General features: G+C 40.7%; 1 protein-coding gene across 1 annotated transcript; it reads left to right on the forward strand.

Moving 5' to 3' along the window:
- Positions 1-11,255: 11,255 nt before the first annotated feature.
- On the forward strand, positions 11,256-15,354 carry SLC31A1 (solute carrier family 31 member 1). The gene is made up of 4 exons (XM_065879379.1): positions 11,256-11,387; positions 11,897-11,969; positions 13,345-13,513; positions 15,013-15,354. Exons 1-4 carry the CDS (start codon positions 11,256-11,258, stop codon positions 15,212-15,214), a joined length of 576 nt encoding a protein of 191 aa, XP_065735451.1. The 3' UTR covers positions 15,215-15,354.
- Positions 15,355-20,225: the final 4,871 nt, after the last annotated feature.

Below are 20,225 nucleotides of genomic sequence, written 5' to 3' on the forward strand. Positions count from 1 at the left end.
TAGATAACAACTAGATTTAGCTCCTCCTGGACAACTTAATGGGGTTTATAGACTTGACAGTGCCCTTGGATAACTTGATCTTTGTTTACCCCAAATGTAGGGAATATTCACTTGTGCCTCCCATAGAAATAGGTCTACATTTCTTTCTAAGTTCCCTAAAAACTATAACTCTGTTTCCTTATCTCAATTTTTCAGAATTGCCCCCATAAAGTAAAATAGCTACCTTTGTGTTAAGAGACAGGGACGCAAATAGTAGGGTAGAAGTACAATGATACAAGTAATAGGTCACCGGACTTGAGGTCAGAATCTGGATTCTAATTGCAGACTGCCTCGAGACTGACTGACACGTGACCTTGGCTAGTCAGTTAACCTCATGTACCTCAGTTTTCCAGCTGTAAAATAAGTAGCCATTCTTGTTTAATCCAGGCCTGTCCTTCATGTGGAGTTAGGTCTAGAAACATACTACATTGTGATAGCTCAGCAGAAAAACCTGAGAACATGCCAGAAGAGAAAATGAAGTTACTATTGGGCCCAGACTTAAAATCATTCAATCAACAAATATTTATTGAATACAAACGTAAAAGGTGTATTAGATTACACATAGCCTAACGTAGGCCTTAGAATGCATTCCATAAACAAGATGTGAGTAGTTTTCTTCAGCCTTGTTTTTGAGCACTCATAGAACATAATAATAACAGTAACTCACAGAGTAATAATAATGCTTTTATGTATGTTATATGGTCTTTTTTTCTCTCTCAGTATTTCTTCCCATTCATTATCTTATTTGAATTATACAATAACCCTAAAGGAGAACAAGACAGATGTTATCTCATTCCCCTGAGTTTCGGATGAGAGGCTAAAACTCAGAGATCAATAGTGGCTCTCAAAGAAGTAGGGTGATTCTGCCCCCCCAGGGGATGTTTGGCAAAGTCTAGAGACATTTTGGATTGTCACACATGGGACAGTGCTACTGTCATTCAGTGAGTAAAGGCTAGGGATACTTACTGTTAAACATCCTGCAGTGCACAGGACAGCTCATACAGCAAAGAGTTATTCAGCCCCAAATGGCAATAAGGCTAAAATTGAGAAACTGACATTGGTGTTTTATCCAAAAGAATACAAAGTGACAGAGTTGGATGAACCAGAATCCAGATCTTGGACTCAGTCTAGTATATTCTCCACTGCCCTTAGCATTAAAAACTGCAGTCACATAAATTCTGGACTTATTGCCAATGTTTCGTGGAGGTGTGAGTGAAAAGTAGAGTTTGTCATATATCACTGTTAAAGGTTTCCATGTATAGTACAGATTGTATAATCCAATAAAAATCTACTAAACACTTGCTGTGTGTCTTACAGTCAGCTGTCCATGTCCCACAGGGAGCGTAGTCTACCTTCATCATATTTTTTAACTTATTGAGCAACTACCAAATTTGAGTAATTTACCCAAATGGTATTGAAATCTGGATATGGCCCCTTTAGCAGCCTCTATGCATAGTACCTACTGCCAACCTAAAGACTCATGGGACTTTTATAGGAAATGTCACCAAGATACTCAGAAATTAGCAGAGCCAGGATTTGGATCTTATCTGACTCCAAACTCATGCTCTTAACAATATTCAGTAAGCTTAACTCTCTCCTACAAAAGGTGATGTGTGACTTTAGAAGCTTTTACAACCCAGGACAGTCCTTGTAGAATATCCTTCAGTTTTGCCCCTCAAACCATTAAATAACCCAGAAATTAGAAGGTTCTTCTAATCCTAAAGTTTTAACAGATGTCTTTCTGGATTCTGGCAAATTGAAGGATTATGGCCCATGGCTCTGTAAGGGATTTTTTTTTTTTCCATCTGTGAATGCCTCACAGAAAACTTGAGCAGGAAATATTATTAGGGAAGAACAAATAAAGGCCAGTTATTCTACACATCAAAGTATTCTGTTAAAATACAAATCTGGCCACATCACTCCCCTGCTTATTACGCCTAAATAGCTTCCACTTGCCCTTGGAATAAAATTTAGTCTCCTTTAAATGACCTATAAGGCCTTCTTCAATATACCCCTTCTGCCTCTTTCTTCAACCTCCTTGGCCTCTCTTCTCACTCAGTGTGTTCTATTCATACTGACCTTGAATGGCTTTGATTCTTTTCTTGCCTCAGGGGTGCTATTCTCTGCCCTTCTACCCAACTCCAGTAATTTATCAGTCTGTTTAAATGTTACCTCCTTAGAAAGAGCTTCTCTCTTCTCTCTCCACCTAACCGCCTCCATCTAAATTAGTTCTTTTACTGTTATTCTCCTATCACAGTACCATGTTTACTTCCTTCATATTACTTATCACAATTTATAATTACATATACGTATACATATTTATTTGTTTCCATATTTAATGAGGATGCCTCCTCTAGAGTAGGTTCCGCAAAGGCAAGAATCTTGTCTTTTGCAGCTGGCTCCTTGTAAGTAGATATGAAACCTACATGGGTTTTGTAAGAATTAAATACATTTTGAGTGAGTGAATATTTGTCCAGTATTCTTCCAGGTGCAGTAAGGAGGTATAAATTAGTTACTTGCCCTCTAAGAACTTGCTGTGTATATATGGTATTTTTTATCTCGTACTTTAAGAACTGTAAGTCAAATTTGCCATAAGAGAAGATTGCTAGAAAAATTCAGAAAAGAGAGAGAGATTTCTTCTGTCAGGAATTCAAGGAAAACCTCATAGGAGAGGTGGCATTTTAACTCAGACTTAAAGAATGAACTAGATTGTAAACTCAAAAGAGCAGGGGCCGTATTTTAACTTTATCCTACTTCTGACACATTTTAAGTGCACTGTAAATGTTGAATAAGTAATGATAGGATTCAGAAAATCGGGGGAGGGGGGGGGCGGGACTACAGAGAATGACATGGCCAAAAAGGCATACAAGTGTCAAAGTACTAAATTTATTCAGGAAAATTGAGTAAATCAATTTCGGTGGAATATCTGAATGTGAAGAGGATGAGATTGGGATAAGGCTGGAAAGTAAATCTGTAACAGAGACATAAATGCCACGTAGTGAACATAAAATAAGTGTATCAATATGAGAAGTTGGAGGTGAGGATACTTATGTGCCTCTTTGCAGAGAGATTAGTTTCTGGGAGTACAACCTAAAATGCAAATTACAGCTTGAGAAATACATGCAAATGGTATCTGGACACTAGTTTAGGTGGGAGTACTGGTTCTATTATCAACACCATCACCAAAAAATAGCAAAATGCAGGCTCCTATGAACCATCTCCTGTACTTGGCTTGGCTGGAAAGAGAGTGTTTGTTTCCTTATATTTCTGGAAGGGAAACATCCCAAGGGATGTGTTTGTGTTTTTTACGGGTTTTTTTCCCTGTAATTGATTTTTAATCTCGTAGCGTTGTGGTCAGAAAACATGCTTGATATGATTTCAATTTTCTTAAATTTACTGAGGCTTGATTTGTGACCCAAGATGTGATCTATCCTGGAGAATGTTCCATGCGCACTTGAGAAGGAAGTGTAATCTGCTGTTTTTGGATGGAATGTCCTATAAATATCAATTAAATCTATCTGGTCTATAGTGTCATTTAAAGCTTGTGTTTCCTTATTAATTTTCTGTTTGGATGATCTGTCCATTGGTGTAAGTGAGGTGTTAAAGTCCCCCACTATTATTGTGTTACTGTCGATTTCCTCTTTTATAGCTGTTAGCAGTTGCCTTATGTATTGAGGTGCTCCTATGTTGGGTGCATTTATAATTGTTATATCTTCTTCTTGGATTGATCCCTTGATCATTATGTAGTGTCCCTCCTTGTCTCTTGTAACATTCTTTATTTTAAAGTCTATTTTATCTGATATGAGTATTGCTGCTCCAGCTTTCTTTTGATGTCCCCTGGGTCCCGATGCGCACACTACTTTGTGTGTGCCCTCCAAGAGTGGAGTCTCTGTTTCCCCTAGTCCTGTCGAAGTCCTGCAGTCAAATCCCGCTAGCCTTCAAAGTCTGATTCTCTAGGAATTCCTCCTTCCGTTGCCAGACCCCCAGGTTGGCAAGCCTGACGTGGGGCTCAGAACCTTCACTCCAGTGGGTGGGCTTCTGTGGTTTAAGTGTTCTCCAGTTTGTGAGTCACCCACCCAGCAGTTATGAGATTTGATTTTACTGTGATTGTGCCCCTCCTACCGTCTCACTGTGGCTTCTCCTTTGTCTTTGGATGTGAGGTATCTTTTTTGGTGCGTTCCAGTGTCTTCCAGTCGATGATTGTGTTCAGCAGTTAGTTGTGATTCCGGTGCTCTCACAAGAGGGAGTGACGTCTTTCTACTCCGCCATCTTGAAGCAATCCTCCCGTTTCTTATATTGTAGTAGCTTGGTCCATTCATGTTTGCCTGGAAGGCGTAGATGATTTAGAGATTGGAAAGTGGGTATTTAAAAAATTGAGTTTGTCCTTAGCATGCTTTCTCTTAAAAACGATAGCCCTCCATTATTATACATATAATTCTCCATGTAGTCAGTTCCTCCAAGACAAACAGGCTTCTCATCTCCTTTGCTCAGCCTGAGCAGCTTAATAAGGTGGAGTGGACATAGGGAAAGATAAAATTTACGGTAGAAGGGGGTGACCTTGAACCAGTATCCGGAAGCAAAGCCTTTCTTCGTCTTATTCTGATTAGAATCGAATCACAGGTTTGCTTTCTGTCTTTTCTGTGGATAGTTAGAAAGAGATTCTCAGGGCAGCTCCTGAGTTATCGTCTTTTTTTACTAAAATAGGTATTCTTAGCCAAGAACTTCTATGTAAAAGAGCTACTCTCACTAATTTATAGCTGCTCTTTTATTCTTCTAAAAACTTGTCAGTCCATGGAGCATTTCTTGTTTGCCTAGATCATTGGCCATTCATAAATGAAGGCCCTTTAAGTTTTAAGTGTAACTGTTTGAAGTAGTTTTCCCCTTTATGTCTCTGGCAGTTGGTTGCTTTTGATGCATCCCATTAGTCTGATGTATGAGTAATACAGCCACATAGACTCTGCTTACTACTTGAATATGTAGACTGTGCATAGGTTGGTTTCTTTCCACAAAAAGTGCTTTCAAGGAATCCTGCAACTGGTTTATTATCTTTGCTATTGTTACTGCTCTTGCCTGATAAACAGTCATTTGTTCCTATGTTCCCTTAAGGTCATTATTACTGAGACCTTTTCAAGGGCAAGCATGGTAGCCAGGCTTAGATGACAAGATGGCTTTGGCCTAAAATGGCTTCTCTTATATCAAAAAGCTATATCTGGCTCTTTTCTCTGGGGACTCCCTACACTATCTGCTTACAGTAGAGCTCGCTTTGGTATATGGTGAAGAAAGAGAAAATAATATTGAAATCTGCAAGTAATCACTAAATTAATTCTCTGCCAGGTCTATCAACATCTTTCTCATCTCAACCCAACCACTGACACAAAGAAAAGCAAGTGAGAATTTGTTGTTGTTGTAGATGATCCCTTGGAATTATTTTTATTATCAACAAAGGCACAAAGTTAGAAGAGAAAATGGTAGCCTTAGTTTTATTGAAGGATTTTTAAAAGGATAAAATCTAAGTTTTCTTTCTTTCTTTTTTACTTTTTTTGATGGTAGTGGTAGTGATGGTGGTGGGGTTTTGGTAGTTATTCTCCAGAGTTCTGTCTTTATAAGCTTGCAATTGTAGCAAGTGCCCTTATCAACTCCTATCACCTGCCACGTTTAGTCTGGGGAGAACTCTGTGTGTGTGATTTTTAAGGTATTTTCCATTTCCTTTTTCCTTATTGGCCTGACTTATCTTCTCACTACCTCTACTGCCTCATTTTACTGAACTGTTTTTAGTTCACTGATACGGCAGAACTTTGGGAGTCAAAAGTTTTTGCCAGTTCTGGCTAGAACCTGTGTAAACCTATGATTTACTCAGCCTCATACCTTTTGGAAATGAAACTGGTGTAAGTATCCTTATGATTACTGCACCTCAAGAAGAACACAAGCCAAGGAAAGGCAGCTGAAATATCCAAAGCATGGTGTGGCTATATTCGAACAATTATGACCACTTTTCTGCCAGTCAATTTGGAGTAAGAATATGAAGCCAGGGCCTAGAGGATGAGTGGAACAACATCATAGCCATCAACAGGAAGGGTCTTCCCCATATATATTCATCAAATTGTATTTCCCTTCCCTGGGAACTACTACATTTTTTTCTAAACAACTCCAGTGTATTGGCCTGGAATGCCAAGTTATGGAGAGGCACCTAAGCCCTATTTGTTATTGCATTATATCAAAGTCTCCCCTTTATTCCTGCATCTCCTTTACCACCTCCCTCCCCCAAAGAACAACATAAGTGCAGAATTCATAAAGCCATGGGAGAATTTCAAATTTCACCTATAGAGGCACTTGAAACAAAGCCAGAGCCATATCTCAGAATATCTGCTGGCCCCATACAGGTCATAAAAAGGCAGGATTAGTCCAGTGAGACTTGATCACATGAACATAGCCCATAAGCATGAGTCCCTGTTTATGGTAGTATATTATCTTTGACCTTGAATTTCCCCTATCTGTGCTTGCCAAAAGCTTGTGTCATCAATCATAAATAATGACTACAGAAAGCAGAAGAGTGACTAGATAGATTTCCCTTTGTTTAATGTTTTTACAAATCAAAAAAGGATCATGACCCTAATCATTTTTTTAAAATATTTATTTATTTATTTGGTTCTTCCGGGTCCTAGTTGCGTCAGGCAGGCTCCTTAGTTGCAGCATGTGGGCTCCTTAGTTGTGGCTCGCCTGCTCCTTAGCTGCGGCATGCGAACTCTTAGTTGTGGCATGCATGTGGGATCCAGTTCCCTGACCAGGGATCGAACCCGGGCCCCCTGCATCGGGAGCACGGAGTCTTATCCACTGTGTCACCAGGGAAGTCCCGACCCTAATCATTTTAAGAATAAAAACTTTCTTCCTTATCATTGAAGTCAGGAAAGACTGGAGGCAGTCTCCAAAAGAATTATCTGAGACTCCAGATTACATCTGTCTGAGCTGGAGGAGAGGGCCCATGTGGCAGATGTATGACCACTTCTGTGTAGTCTTTTTGTGGGGTCTAATCTCCATAGTCCCTATGGATTATTGTTTCTTATTCATCATTGTGCAATACCAGGAAAATAAAAGAGAATTTGAAGTTTAGACTAAACCTGTTAGAAGTAAGGTCAGTGCTAAGACTCAGAATGGGTATCAGAATTTAGCCTTCTTGCTAATTCCCTAACTTCTGTCTATAAATTGATATTCATTTTTCTAGAGATGCTAGATTTTGCAAAGAATCTGGCCCTCTAGATTTTGCAAAGAATCTGGCCCTCTAGTTAAGCTTTACAATGCGTGTGTTGGGGGAGAGTGTTGGCAGGAACAGAGGAAACTTCTTTTTCATGATCCTCAGAAGTAGACTGAGAAGGAATTAGACCCTTGAATACAAGGAAGTTTTGAAACCTATTTTTATAAATACTGCACCATACTTACTAAATGGAGGAAAGGGGAAGGCAGAAAGAAGTGCAAAGCTATATGGCATTCAATGTAGAATGTGCCATTTCATTTTCCATATCTAATAGTATTCAGGGCAATACAAACAAGTTGGCATATAGCCAACTTCAAGTACCCAGCTGAAGTTAAATATTCCCTAAAAACTGAATAGTGTAAAGCCTTCCTGAGAAATAAACTTCTCACCTATTTCGTATGAACAAATTTCCATAGAAACTCATACTTGATTTTTTTCTATAGCCAATTCCTAGACCATTTCTCTTCTATTTCCTTAAAAATCAAAGAAGTTTTCTATGCTAGAAGGAGCTATTATGAACTATCCACATGTGTCGATAGCCACTTTGTGGTCTCAGGAGACAGGATAGGCAGAAAGGGGCTTGAAAGTGGTCTTGGCTGGCATACTCTGCAGGAGAGAAGCTAACAGAAAACTGACATTTGCCTAGGATTCTGTTATAAGAAATCCATTGTTGGGAATTCTCTGGCGGTCTAATGGTTAGGACTCCTTGCTTCCACTGTAGGGGACCCAGGTTCAATCTCTGGTCAAGGAATAAGATCCCGCAAGCCGCATGTTGCGGCCAAAAAAAAAAAAAAAAAAATTAAGATAAAGGCTTTTTGTTTTTTGTTTTGTTTTTGCCGCAGGGCATGCAGGATCTTAGTTTCCTGACCAGGGATCGAACCAGTGCCCCCTGCAGTGGAAGCATGGAATCTTAACCAGTGGACGCCAAGGAAGTCCCCTGATAAAGGTTTTTTTTTTTTAAAAAAAAAAAAAAAAAAAGAAGAAAGAAATCCATTGTCCATCGGCAATGAAAGGAAATAGATTCTATTCCTGCTCTATTTCCTAGTATATTTCAATGTGAAATGTATCCTACAAGATGACATTTCAAAATAGGTGCATACTTTGAAAGGCATTCTTGAGATTGGGGCATATGAATTACTGGGTCACTGATATGTCTGAAGAGATTTGCTTACGGATCTTCACTGAGAGGTGTCTCTGATTGGTAATGAGGTGCCTGAACAATTAGGAACCTTGGGTCTTCAAAAAAACCTGTTGATGGGAAGACTATAAAAGTTTATCAGGGAAATCAAGGGTACAAATCTTAAGTAGTTTCTGGTGCTGTGTTCTTGCCTTTTTAATTGGCCTTTTGCGTTTCATCTTATGCCCCAAAATGAAGATTATGACTGTTCGGTTTCCCCTTGTAGCTTTTAGCCTTGAAGCTCCATAAGGAAAGAGTCTATGTCTGGTTCATCTCTGTATGTCCCTCAGTCTGTTACACCAAAAGGCACTCCACCAATATTCACTGAATCAAAGGTCAGGATTCATGTTGATAACATGAAATGAAATTATCCTTTATGGTTTTCTTATGATATAATCATTTTCTAGACCCTTATTAGAAGAGAACAAAATTTGTGACTTCTACTCTTTATGAGGATGTGCTATCAATTTTCTTGGCACGCAAACGTATTTTCATTCTTATTTCACTTCATTTGCTTGGTTCAACATCATAATTTATGATCACTCACATACCAGTGATCTCTCCATCCTACTATGTTTCTTTATCTGAAAACTGCTGTCCTCTTACCATTTGTTCCATCATTGAAACTTTGTGTGTGCTCTCGCTTGTTGATTATTTGTGTGTGTGTGTGTGTGTGTGTGTGTGTGTTTGCTGTTCGCTATAAAACCTTTGTGGACAAAGATCTTATTGTGTCTCTCTTTGTACCTCCAATCTAGTCCCTTTATGGCAATGGTATTAATACCAGCTTGTCCAGCTCCCCAATTATGAAGTAATAAAGTGTCTGGCATGAAAGTTATTTAAATTCAGAGTTGAATTTTGATTATCGGTAACTGATGCTTTGCCTTTTCCTTTGCTGGAAATAAGAACCTATTTTTTTAATTAATTTATTTATACGTTGGCTGCGTTGGGTCTTTGTTGCTGCGCACGGGCTTTCTTTTTAGTTGCAGGGAGTGCGGGCTTCTCATTGCGGTGGCTTCTCTCGTTGCTGAGCGCCGGCTCTAGGCACGCGGGCTTCACAACTAGGCACGCCACAACTTCAGTAGTTGTGGCACTCGGGCTCAGTAGTTGTGGCTCGTGGGCTCTAGAGTGCAGGCTCAGTAGTTGTGGCGCATGGGCTTTGTTGCTCTGCAGCATGTGGGATCTTCCCGGACCAGGGCTCGAACCCATGTCCCCTGCCTTGGCAGGCAGATTCTTTAACCACTACACCACCAGGGAAGTCCCAATAAGAACCTATTTTTTAAGCTTGCTGTCATAGTATCATAGGATAGGAGTTGAAGAGGGGAAAATAGATGGCTGAATATTTGTGCTTTTGATTAGGCATCCAAGACTCCCTGAATCTGTGTAAATTTCCTATCTAAAGTATGCTTCTTTTCAACCTCTTAGTGATACTACCATATTACCCTGTTTCTTTCCATCACAGCACTAATCCCTCATGAAAGTGTTCTGTTTACTTTATTGTTTCTCCATCCTGTACCTTGTTTGTCTTATTCACTGTTGAATTACTAGCACTTAGCTCAGAGTTTGGTGCGTGTAAGAGCTTGATAATTAATAATAAGAGGCACACTTAGGCTCATGAACATGAATATCTACTTGGAATTTCTAAAGCACTCTTTCCTCCACAAACTGGAGTTGAGGGACACTTAAGAGAATCCACCAACACCTCCCTCTCCACCTTCCTCAACTTCCCACTCCCCACCCCAGCTATAGGAGTTTTTGCTCCTTGGATTATGTCTCAGATGGACTTTTGCAGTAAAATAGTGAAGTGATAGTAAAGACACAAGAATGAATGTGCAGGTTGTCTAGACTTAATTTAATAGCGAATATCCAATTTATACCTTGTTTTCAGTGTTCTCAGCTCTAATGCCCTGCTGGGATTGATACTGTATCTAAATTCAGGGCACACTGCTTGCCTAGGGCAGCAATAGACCTTTTCTTCTAATTTAAATTAGCTGAAGGCTGGTTGTCCTATATGTGAAAATGTATTCTTAATATCCTGATTGAACACAGGCCATCCAATTAGGTGAATTATCTTGAAATACTTGCTTTTTACCTACTGACATTTATGATTAGAAAAGCAGCTAAATTTCATTAATGGCATGAATTTGTCCACTATTACAAATTGTTTCCTGCAACCCGAAGAAGCTACTTTTCTTCTCCTTATCTCATGTTTAAATTTGAACATACATTGAACATATCTAGTAAAGGAACAATTCTGCAGAATGAGTTAGGTTTCTGATAATATATAACTGATTCACTTTGCTGTACAGCAGAAACTAACACAACATTGTAAAGCAACTATACTCCAATAAAAATTAGTTTTAAAAAAAAGAGTTAGGTTTCTGAAACCCTATGTGCAAATCCCTTTTGCCACAGTCTCCCTATTAGTACAGTTACTTCTCTTTCCATCTGTAGATTATAAAAAATAATTCTGAGTAAAGAGGCTAGGAGAGCATGTATTCACTGGCTGAAATACCACATAGACAATTTATCAAGAATCAAGATTTGGGGACTTCCCTGGTGGTCCAGCGGTTAGGACTCCGTGCTTGCACTGCAGGGGGCACAGGTTCGATCCCTGGTCGGGCAACTAAGATCCTGCATGCCGTGCGGCTTGGCCAAAAAAAAAAAAAAAAAAAAGACAAGATAAAACATCGTGAAGATTTTTTTTTTAAATCAAGATTTTGTATTTTTAATTATTATATGTAATTCTTTTTCTTAAAAGAATCTTCTGCTGACTCAACTTTTCCCGGAAAAATGGGCCATTTCCACCACGTGGGGATGAGCATGGGGATGAGCAGTGGGGACGACAACAGTACCATGGCACCTTCTCACCATCACCCGACCTCTTCAGCCTCCCACTCCCACGGTCACATGATGATGATGATGGTAAGTGCCACAGGAGAGGCAGCCCAGGCCCTTTCCCACCCACGTGGGGAATAGAAACAATTGAACTTTAGGACTGGAAGATGATTATCTTTAAAGATCGATTTACCAATGAGGAAAAAACTAAGGTCGACCTAGAGAAGTCAAGTGATTTGACCAAGATTATATGGCAGGTTAGTTTCAGAGCCACACCAGAACCAAGATTTCTATGGTTCTTTCTTCAGTATTCCTTTCTGTCAAAATTGACCTTTTTCTGGATTAAGTTCTGGTCTTTTACACTTTGTGTAGAAAAGAGAAAAAGACAAAAGTTGATGGTGGGGACAAAGGAGAATAAATGTGGAGAAGTGCCTGTGGTTAATACTATACTATAATGAGGGAGAAAGCCTCCCACTTCAGTGAATGCCTCTTATTACCCAGAACTGCTACTTTTAAATGTTCTAAGCTTCTTGACCTGAAATTCTCATATAGAAGCTTCAGTTGTTTCTAATTGACACGTTTTGGTTTCCTGGCAGCCTATGACCTTCTACTTTGGCTTTAAAAATGTGGAACTATTGTTCTCTGGTTTGGTGATCAATACAGCTGGAGGTGAGTAAGCCATCAGGTTTTGTTTGAAGGTGACACTCACATGAGAGACAGTGACAGAGAATCTGGAAACCCAGCACCTCTTCCTGCCATAATTACTGAGTCATTATGGTTATGATTGTAACCATCTTGCTTCCTATTTCCTACCTGGAAGGTAAGGATACACGGTGCTTATTTTGGTCCTACAGTAAACCTCCCTTAAATAGCATGTGTATGTTTTAGAATTTCTGAAACATAATTTAGATACCAGGTAGGAGTCTTTTGCAGACCATTTCCTTTCATCTTTTTCCAGAGTGTTTCCTTGTTTGATAAATTATTGATCTTGGATATAAGACTATAGTCGAAGTTCAAATGACATAAAAAGCATTATATATATATACATACCACAAAATAACCCTAGCTTAAAAACTATTAATCAAGTACAATCCTTCCAGTTTACAGATAAATTAAACTTCAAATAGTGAAATGATTAGCCCTAAATCCCATAAAGTTAGATGTCAGAGCTAGGACAGGGACCTAGGGCTTCTATTCCTGCCTAATCCAGTTCTCTTTCTAGCTTACCAAACTGGTATACATCATTCCTGACTCTTGGCCCATCTTAGGGGCAGTCCTAGTTTTGGGGTAGCTAATCACCCAGTTTTTGTGTGTCTATAATGTTGAGTTGGTGTGCCTTAAATTCAAATTGCACAAGTTCAGTAGTCAGGTGGACCACTTTAGGTACAAGATAAATCTTTGGACCCACAAAATCAATTTGTTTTGGGAAGAAGGGAAGCATTTAATTCAGGTAGTATGTTAAATCAGTTTTGACTACATTCATATTGGTACCAGTGCTTCACAGTGTGAAACTTAGATTGAAACGCCCATTCAAGAAATTGTCAGCACTTTAAAATAAGTTGTTTTATTCCTCTTTTGCATATTCTACATTGTGTGTTTCAGTGTGACAAGCTAATTTAATGACATCAAGCAGCCAGACCAAAAGGTTATTGTTGTTCATTTTTTTTGTATCTTAATCAGAAAATGAGTATGATCTGCAGTGGAGGCAGTAGTCCTCACTGACACCATCTTAGTTCTTCTCTTCCATCTGTATGATTGAAGAGGTAACAATATAACATACTCTGAAATTAAGAGTAGAGAGTAGCAGTTTTTCAAAATTACCTGGCAGTCCAGTGGTTAGGACTCGGTGCTTTCACTGCCATGGGCCCAGTTTCAATCCCTAGTTGGGGAACTAAGACCCCACAAGCCACGTGGCATAACTCCCCCCCCCCCCAAAAAAAAAAAGTGTAGCAGTTTTTCTGTGTTGTCTTTCTAGCTTGGAGAGCACACCAGCTAATGAATTTGCATGTTTGACATTACCGCCATCTTTTCCCTCCCTACTTAGAAATGGCTGGAGCTTTTGTGGCAGTGTTTTTACTAGCCATGTTCTACGAAGGACTCAAGATAGCCCGAGAGGGCCTCCTGCGCAAGTCACAAGTCAGCATTCGGTACAATTCCATGCCTGTCCCAGGACCGAATGGAACCATCCTTATGGAGACCCACAAAACTGTTGGGTAAGAAGATTGAACAGATCCAGATGGAAGTTCTGGAGAGCTGAATTAGCTAAATAGAAAAGCAGCTATTTTATTAGCAACAACCCTCTTCTTGAGTTAATGATTCTATATGACCTTGATCAAAACTGTTTTTGGAGGCTTGGGGTTGTGGGTCATTAGCAGGCCAAAAGAGGAATGATAGGAACCCTTCTGCTAATATGAACATTTATTCCAAATTTTAAGTATTGGTCACTTTAGAAGAAGGAAAAGAATCCATATTTTAACATATTAGCCAAAATAATAATAAACAAGTTAAGAAATTTCAGGTCAGGGTATAGAAGAATGGCAGAATCCAATTCATTCCTTTCTATAAAAAGTTGAACCTGCCCAGCTCTAGTCTCATTTTGTTACAATGTAAGACTGTACTAATGTCTGTATTCCACCTAAGCAAGTATATGGATGACTATTGGTTTTTCCCACAGATTGGCAAATGCTTAAGATTTAGTTATAATAGAAATGTAGGTCTTAAAGCTAAACTGGAACACAAGGAATCCTATAGACCAATGTCCTGCTCTCAAGTAAGCACAATATTATTTATTCCAATTGTACCAGTGATTGGGCTTATTGAGGGCCAAACATTGTGACTTAACTAAGGTGAGAGAACGAGTAAGTGACAAAGGGGATAAACAGCCAGGTCTCCTGATCCCTAATTAAAAACTTTCTACTGTACCACCCAACCCTCAATTCTATTTCCAATTTTTTTTTTTGGCTGCGTTGGGTCTTCGTTGCTCCACGCTGGCTTTCTCCAGTTGCGGCGAGCAGGGGCTACTCTTTGTTGCGGTGCGCGGCCTTCTCATTGCAGTGGCTTCTCTTGTTGTGGAGCACGGGCTCTAGGCGCACGGGTTTCAGTAGCTACAGCACGCGGGCTCAGTAGTTGCGGCGCGCCTGCTCTAGGGTGCTCGGGCTCCAGTAGTTGTGGCATGCAGGCTCAGTAGTTGCGGCGCATGGGATTAGTTGCTCCACGGCATGTGGGATCTTCCTGGACCAGGGCTCGAACCCGTGTCCCCTACACTGGCAGGCGGATTCTTAACTACTGCGCCACCAGGGAAGTCCTCTATTTCCAATTTTTTAGAGTATGAACTCTGCAAAGGTGGAAGGCCTGAGAAAGTTCAGGCAAATAAGTATGGGAGGGTGTGGGTCATCCCTTTCAGTATCCAAGGTGGAGGTAAGTCAGCTTACTCCTCCTTCCTCTCCCCTCCCCTGAAGAGCATTCCTCCTGCTGCCATATAATCATATCTGGCCAATGCTTATTAACCTCACAACCCTATCATGTTTCATTTCCAAGGACAATAAACAACCCGCAGAGACACAAGTACCCATGAGTTGCCAGGGTGGCTGTGACAAGAGTCCAGCTCAAGCTGAGCTCGTGACTACAACTGTTGCCCCTTTCTCCTGATCTGCATGCAGAGCTGCCTGAACACACCTGGGGCCTGACTGTTGTGTCCCTGTTTACTCTCCAGGCAACAGATGCTGAGCTTTCCTCACCTTCTGCAAACAGTGCTGCACATCATCCAGGTGGTCATCAGCTACTTCCTCATGCTCATCTTCATGACCTACAACGGGTACCTCTGCATTGCTGTAGCGGCAGGGGCTGGCATGGGGTACTTTCTCTTCAGCTGGAAGAAGGCAGTGGTAGTGGACATCACAGAACATTGCCATTAACGTCTAACGCTATGGTGTGGCCTTATCGATTGCAGTGGAAAGCAGTTCAAGACTGGAAGACAGGATTCCAATCTTCTCTTCTTACTCCTTATCTCCTTACACGCACGCACGCACGCACGCGCGCACACACACACACACACACGCCTGCTCAACAGAGGTTTAGCTAAAGTGGTAACCTCCCTGCCTTTTTTCCCTAATGAGCTGAGTTTCCCATTTCTCTTGAGGTGAAGCCACCCATGAGATGTCCTCTCTTCCCCCATTATCTTAGATCCAAGTTATATGTTCTTATCTAATCCAGGTAGCTTTCTATTCGATGGCTTGATCACCTGCTTCCTTTTTTAGTCTTCTGTTCTTATTTTTTAACAGTTTGCGAATTTGTTGGGTTTTTCCTGGGTCAGTGATGGAAATGGATTAACTTTAGCCAGGATTGATGGCAGGTGAGGAAAAGTCTTGCCCAGCTAAGCCCAGAACCCAAACTTAACATTTAAAAATACGTTCTAGTCTTTGGACTCAATGAGTGGGAGACAGATTGTGCCTTTCCCTAGGTGTGAAGTGTTGCACTGAAATCTCTGTAGGGGGCAGAGAGGTGGTTTGAGACTGTATAAATACAGGCCCAGACCTTGCAGGAGTGTGCATTCTTGGGGGGCTGACTCATCAACTTGTGTTCCCACTTAACATTTTGATTAGAATGAACTTGTCAATCAAAAAAAAAGATGACAATCAATTTGAGAAAATAGATATTTTAAAATGAAACCGTTGACATTTTACTTTGACTTGGTACCTTCGTATGTCACAACTGAAGTAAGCGTTTAAATAATTTTCTCCCATTATTGTTTTCGTGTGTCTGCCTCTAAACCAGTGGTTTTCAAACTTCAGCATGCATCAGAATCACCTGGAGAGCTTGTTAAAGCCCTGACTGCTGGGCCTCGACCCAGAGCCCCCAAATTGGTATTTTTAACAAGCTCCCAGGTGATGTGCCTACTGATGATCAGGGGACCACACTTTGAGCATCTCTGCTTTAAACTGAGGGAGTAGCACCTGGTGGGTGAGCTACCTGGTACTGGGCACAGGAATTTGACTCGCTCTCAGTTGGTGGTGTTTCTGGGCTTAACTCATGTACTAAATGCTGCTGGTCAATACTTAACCATTCCACAAACATTTATTCAGCCCCAACTGTGTTTTTGTGCCCAGGCACACAAGCGCAAAGGGCTGTAGCCAAAGTAACTTTTTTAGCATGTATGAAATCACTGGTCCTTATTCTTAAAGATCTGTAATTTCTTGGAAATGGCTTGAAGGTTGAGAATCTTTGATCTGCAATGTAAATGAGCCAGTCATGGGCTGGAGGGGCAAAAGCCCAGCCCTCTCTTTGGAGAGGCCTAGGGTGTGGTCGGCTGATGGGCATCCGTGCCCACACCAGACAGATCCTCACTCTCTGCATGACCATCTTTGTTACTCTCGGGGGGACTTAATTAGATCACAAGTGGCCAAAAATACTTTCCTCAGTAAGAATCACATTGGATTTTTATTCTGTTGTTAGTCTACGCCGCAGTCTTGTTCCCAGTCCAACCTACCTCTGTAAAGTGACTCTTCCTGTGCTGGTCTATTAAATCCTGCCCTCCTTGGTGCTAGACTCCAGTTGTGCCTCAGGGCAGGAGAGACAAAACACAGCTATCCTGTTGGCCTCTCGTGGTTTTGAAGTTTGTACTTTCTCTGTTGGTGCCAGTTAAATATTGGAGGGCGAGAAATGTGTACTTACGTGGCTTTGAACCAAGAGAGGGTTATGAGCTTACTGGATCGAGCTTAAAATCTAAGAACCAACATTTAGAGTTTTATGTTTTTCTCTCATTCCAACCCCTTGTAGTGCTGATACTTAGCATAAGTAAAGGGAATGACAGGTACTGATAAAAATCCAACATTAAGGTACAAATAGCCTGTTATTGCCTCAGAAGCCAAGGAATAATAAAACCCTGAGAAATCAATGTTTAGTAGTGATCCGGGTACTCTCTAGAAATCTTGACATGATCTGTTATAAAATACCCTTTCAGGAACAGGACCTTATCAGTAAGGTAAGAAAAATCAAGGCCAGTTTAGACAAAATGCTGTGAACTTCAAACTCTCGGGAGAGAAACATCAGTTTGGGATAAGTCTTCAGGTATTCAAGATAGAGTCTCATGAAAAACCTGAATTGTAGTGATCTTGAGCTAGGTTGCCAAAGGAAGAAACCAGCAAGGAAAAAAAAAAGTAAAGCTTAAATTCTGTCTTTCTTGAGCTCTTGGATCGTGATAATATAATGATCTTGTTGACTTTCATTTCTGTAACCCTGTTCATTTAGAATTTAGTGCCTGACTTCTTTGTTCCTTTTGAATCCAAATTTCTCTTCCTCCTGTTCACAACTATTAGAAACTGTATCCCCATATCTTTGGCCCCTTATTCTGCTCTCCTTTTCCCTTTCTGTCTTTCAGTTTTTTATCCCATGTGTCTGGTTTATTAAATCTCCCTCACCCTCCTGATGCAGTGGATAATGCTGTGCAGTAGATGTGGATATAGATACCAACCAGAAGTTGTAAAACTTGATAGAGACCCTAAGCACACTTTGAGGAGCAATTGTCCCACTGGAATTTCTATAAGGCTGAGTAAGGGGCTACCTGGTACCATCCACAAAGTTACAGCATCTTAGGTGCCGTCTCCAACCTATGCTGGAAGAACACTCAGCCCCACACTGCCCACAAGCAGAGTCCTCTCTGTCCACCAGGGAATTAAGAGATGAAGGTTTCTTCACTACTTCTATGGTAAGGTTGTCTGGAATTCCCTTTTAGGCTGTGGGGTACTGGTTTGGGGTTCTAGCCACAAGGGTTCCTTGTAGAAGCTGGAAAGGGAGTTAGCAGGGAGTACACTTTCATGTCATTTAATGTTGATCCTGCCCTCTCCAGCTGCTTCCTTCAGAAGATACACCTAAAGATACAGAGTCCGCATTTGATATATGCCTTAATCACTGGGTCTACAATTAATGTTGACTGTTTTAGATTGTAAGCTCCTGGAGGGCAGTATTGCTGTAGTAGGAATGTTTTAACAGTGTCATGTGCAAAAGAACAAATAAATATTTTGATTTTGTGATTCTACGCATGTCTTCTCCCCAGAGTGATATCAGAATAAGTGGTCTCATCACTGTTCACATGGAGTCTGGTCATTATCATCGGTTTTTCAGATGTCCATCTTTTAGTTGGCGTGATCCCTTTATGTTTTCATCTCACTCTCCTCCTACTCTCCTACTCTACATGACAAGCCTTGAACATGCCAGAAGATCTACATGACCTTTTGCACAGGAGACAGGGTCTTCATGAAGCTGCAGTATCTCAGTATACCAAGGATTCCTGAATTTAAAAGCGAACTTTTCATATAATCGCTTCCCTGTGTTTATGCTGTCAGGTGAGAGGCTAGGAGTTGGCCCTGCCTGTCCGCTTTCTGCCAGAATGGTGGTGTTTTGTGCCTTTCCTGTTTGGCCCCCAGATGGGCATCTTGCCATTCAGCACCACTCCTAGACTGTAGTGTGATGAACATGGGCTTTGGAGTCAGGTACACCTGGCTTTGACTCGTAGCTCCACCACTTCCTAGAAGTGTGACCTTAGGCAAGTTATTTTAATAATCCCTAAGCCTTAATTTTCTCATTTATAAAAAGGCAATAATAGTACCTATTTGAATTAATCTCCTGATTATTGTCACTCCAGCTTTCAGGAAAATGAAAGGTACGTGCTTCTGGCTGCAGTTGGTATCTCTTCACAAGCACTTGACCATCTTCTTGGGTTTGGGCGACCCAGAAATGAACACTAGGACCTAAGAAATAAAGAATCGATACATGTGATTTCAGTGGTGTCAAAAAAGATTTACAGGGAATTCCCTGGTGGTCCAGTAGTTAGTACTCTGCACTTCCACTGCAGGGGGCACGGGTTCGATCCCTGGTTGGGGAACTAAGATCCCACGTGCCGCGTGGCACGGCCAAAAAAATAAAAAGACTTATAGCTGCTCAGATTTATTACTAATCTGGTAATTGCCTCATTCTTTATAAATAAAATAGCATGGATATTTCCTGAGAACTGAAACAGCAACCTCTCACTCTACCCCGAGGGAGTGAGACCTACTAGTGGGAGACCAGGAAAGCAGTGTAGCAAGGAGGTTTAGAAGCGCAGGTTCAAAAATCATTCTGCCCAGGTTCAAATCTTAGCTCTATCCCTTAACAGCTGAGAATTAGTTTTGCCTTTATAAAATTAGGTTAAAGTACTCATCTTGTAAGAGTTAAAGATTAAATGAGATAATCTAAAAGAAAATAAAAAATAAATGAGACAATCTGCATAAAGCACTTGGTACAGTGTCTTCCACCCAGATTCCTCTTGAGTATTGGTATCAGGAGGCACCATGTTTTCATGCTTCTGTGCCTGTTCATGCTGGGAAGTCATAGTGACATGTTGAAGCAGTCTTGTTTGATCCTTTTCTTTTTTTCTTTTGCCCTTCCAGACTGAATTTTGTAGGATTCAAAATAATCAAACTCAATTTCCTTATCTGGAACCCATGCTTGCTGTGTTTTCGAGATTAAGATAAATGAATGGAAGATCCCAGATAAAACTGGAAGAACAGAGGTTTTGTAAGAATGGTTGGAGGAAGAAGGGAAACTATACATCCTCCTCTATTCCTGCCTCTCTCCCACATTCTTACTTCCCAGACTTAAGCTGCCCCAGAAAGGCTGGGTAAAATCCTGCTAACAGGTCTCTTTGGAACTGATGATTCCAGAGGTTCTTGCTACCACAGTTAGCAGTTCCCAGCAGTTGAATTAAACAGTGAAAACAATAAAACATGATTCTAAATTAGCCTCTGAGCTGCCTGGCAGATTGGCTCGTCAGAAAAACTTAGGCGATTTGGGAAAGGAAGGAAAACTGGAATGACGGTAATACTGATACTCCACTGCCTGTCCTCCCAAAATTACACCCAAACTGGTTACAAAGCCATTCTGTAAAGATAC

This window comes from Phocoena phocoena, chromosome 6 (genome assembly GCF_963924675.1).
Source record: "Phocoena phocoena chromosome 6, mPhoPho1.1, whole genome shotgun sequence".
Taxonomy (NCBI): domain Eukaryota; kingdom Metazoa; phylum Chordata; class Mammalia; order Artiodactyla; family Phocoenidae; genus Phocoena; species Phocoena phocoena.

Bases quoted from the DNA above. Each gene is read 5' to 3' on its own strand.
- SLC31A1 (XM_065879379.1), top strand. From the start codon at position 11,256: ATGGGCCATTTCCACCACGTGGGGATGAGCATGGGGATGAGCAGTGGG. The intron at 11,388-11,896 runs GTAAGTGCCACA...GTTTCCTGGCAG, and splicing joins GTCACATGATGATGATGATG to CCTATGACCTTCTACTTTGG. The intron at 13,514-15,012 runs GTAAGAAGATTG...TTTACTCTCCAG, and splicing joins GAGACCCACAAAACTGTTGG to GCAACAGATGCTGAGCTTTC.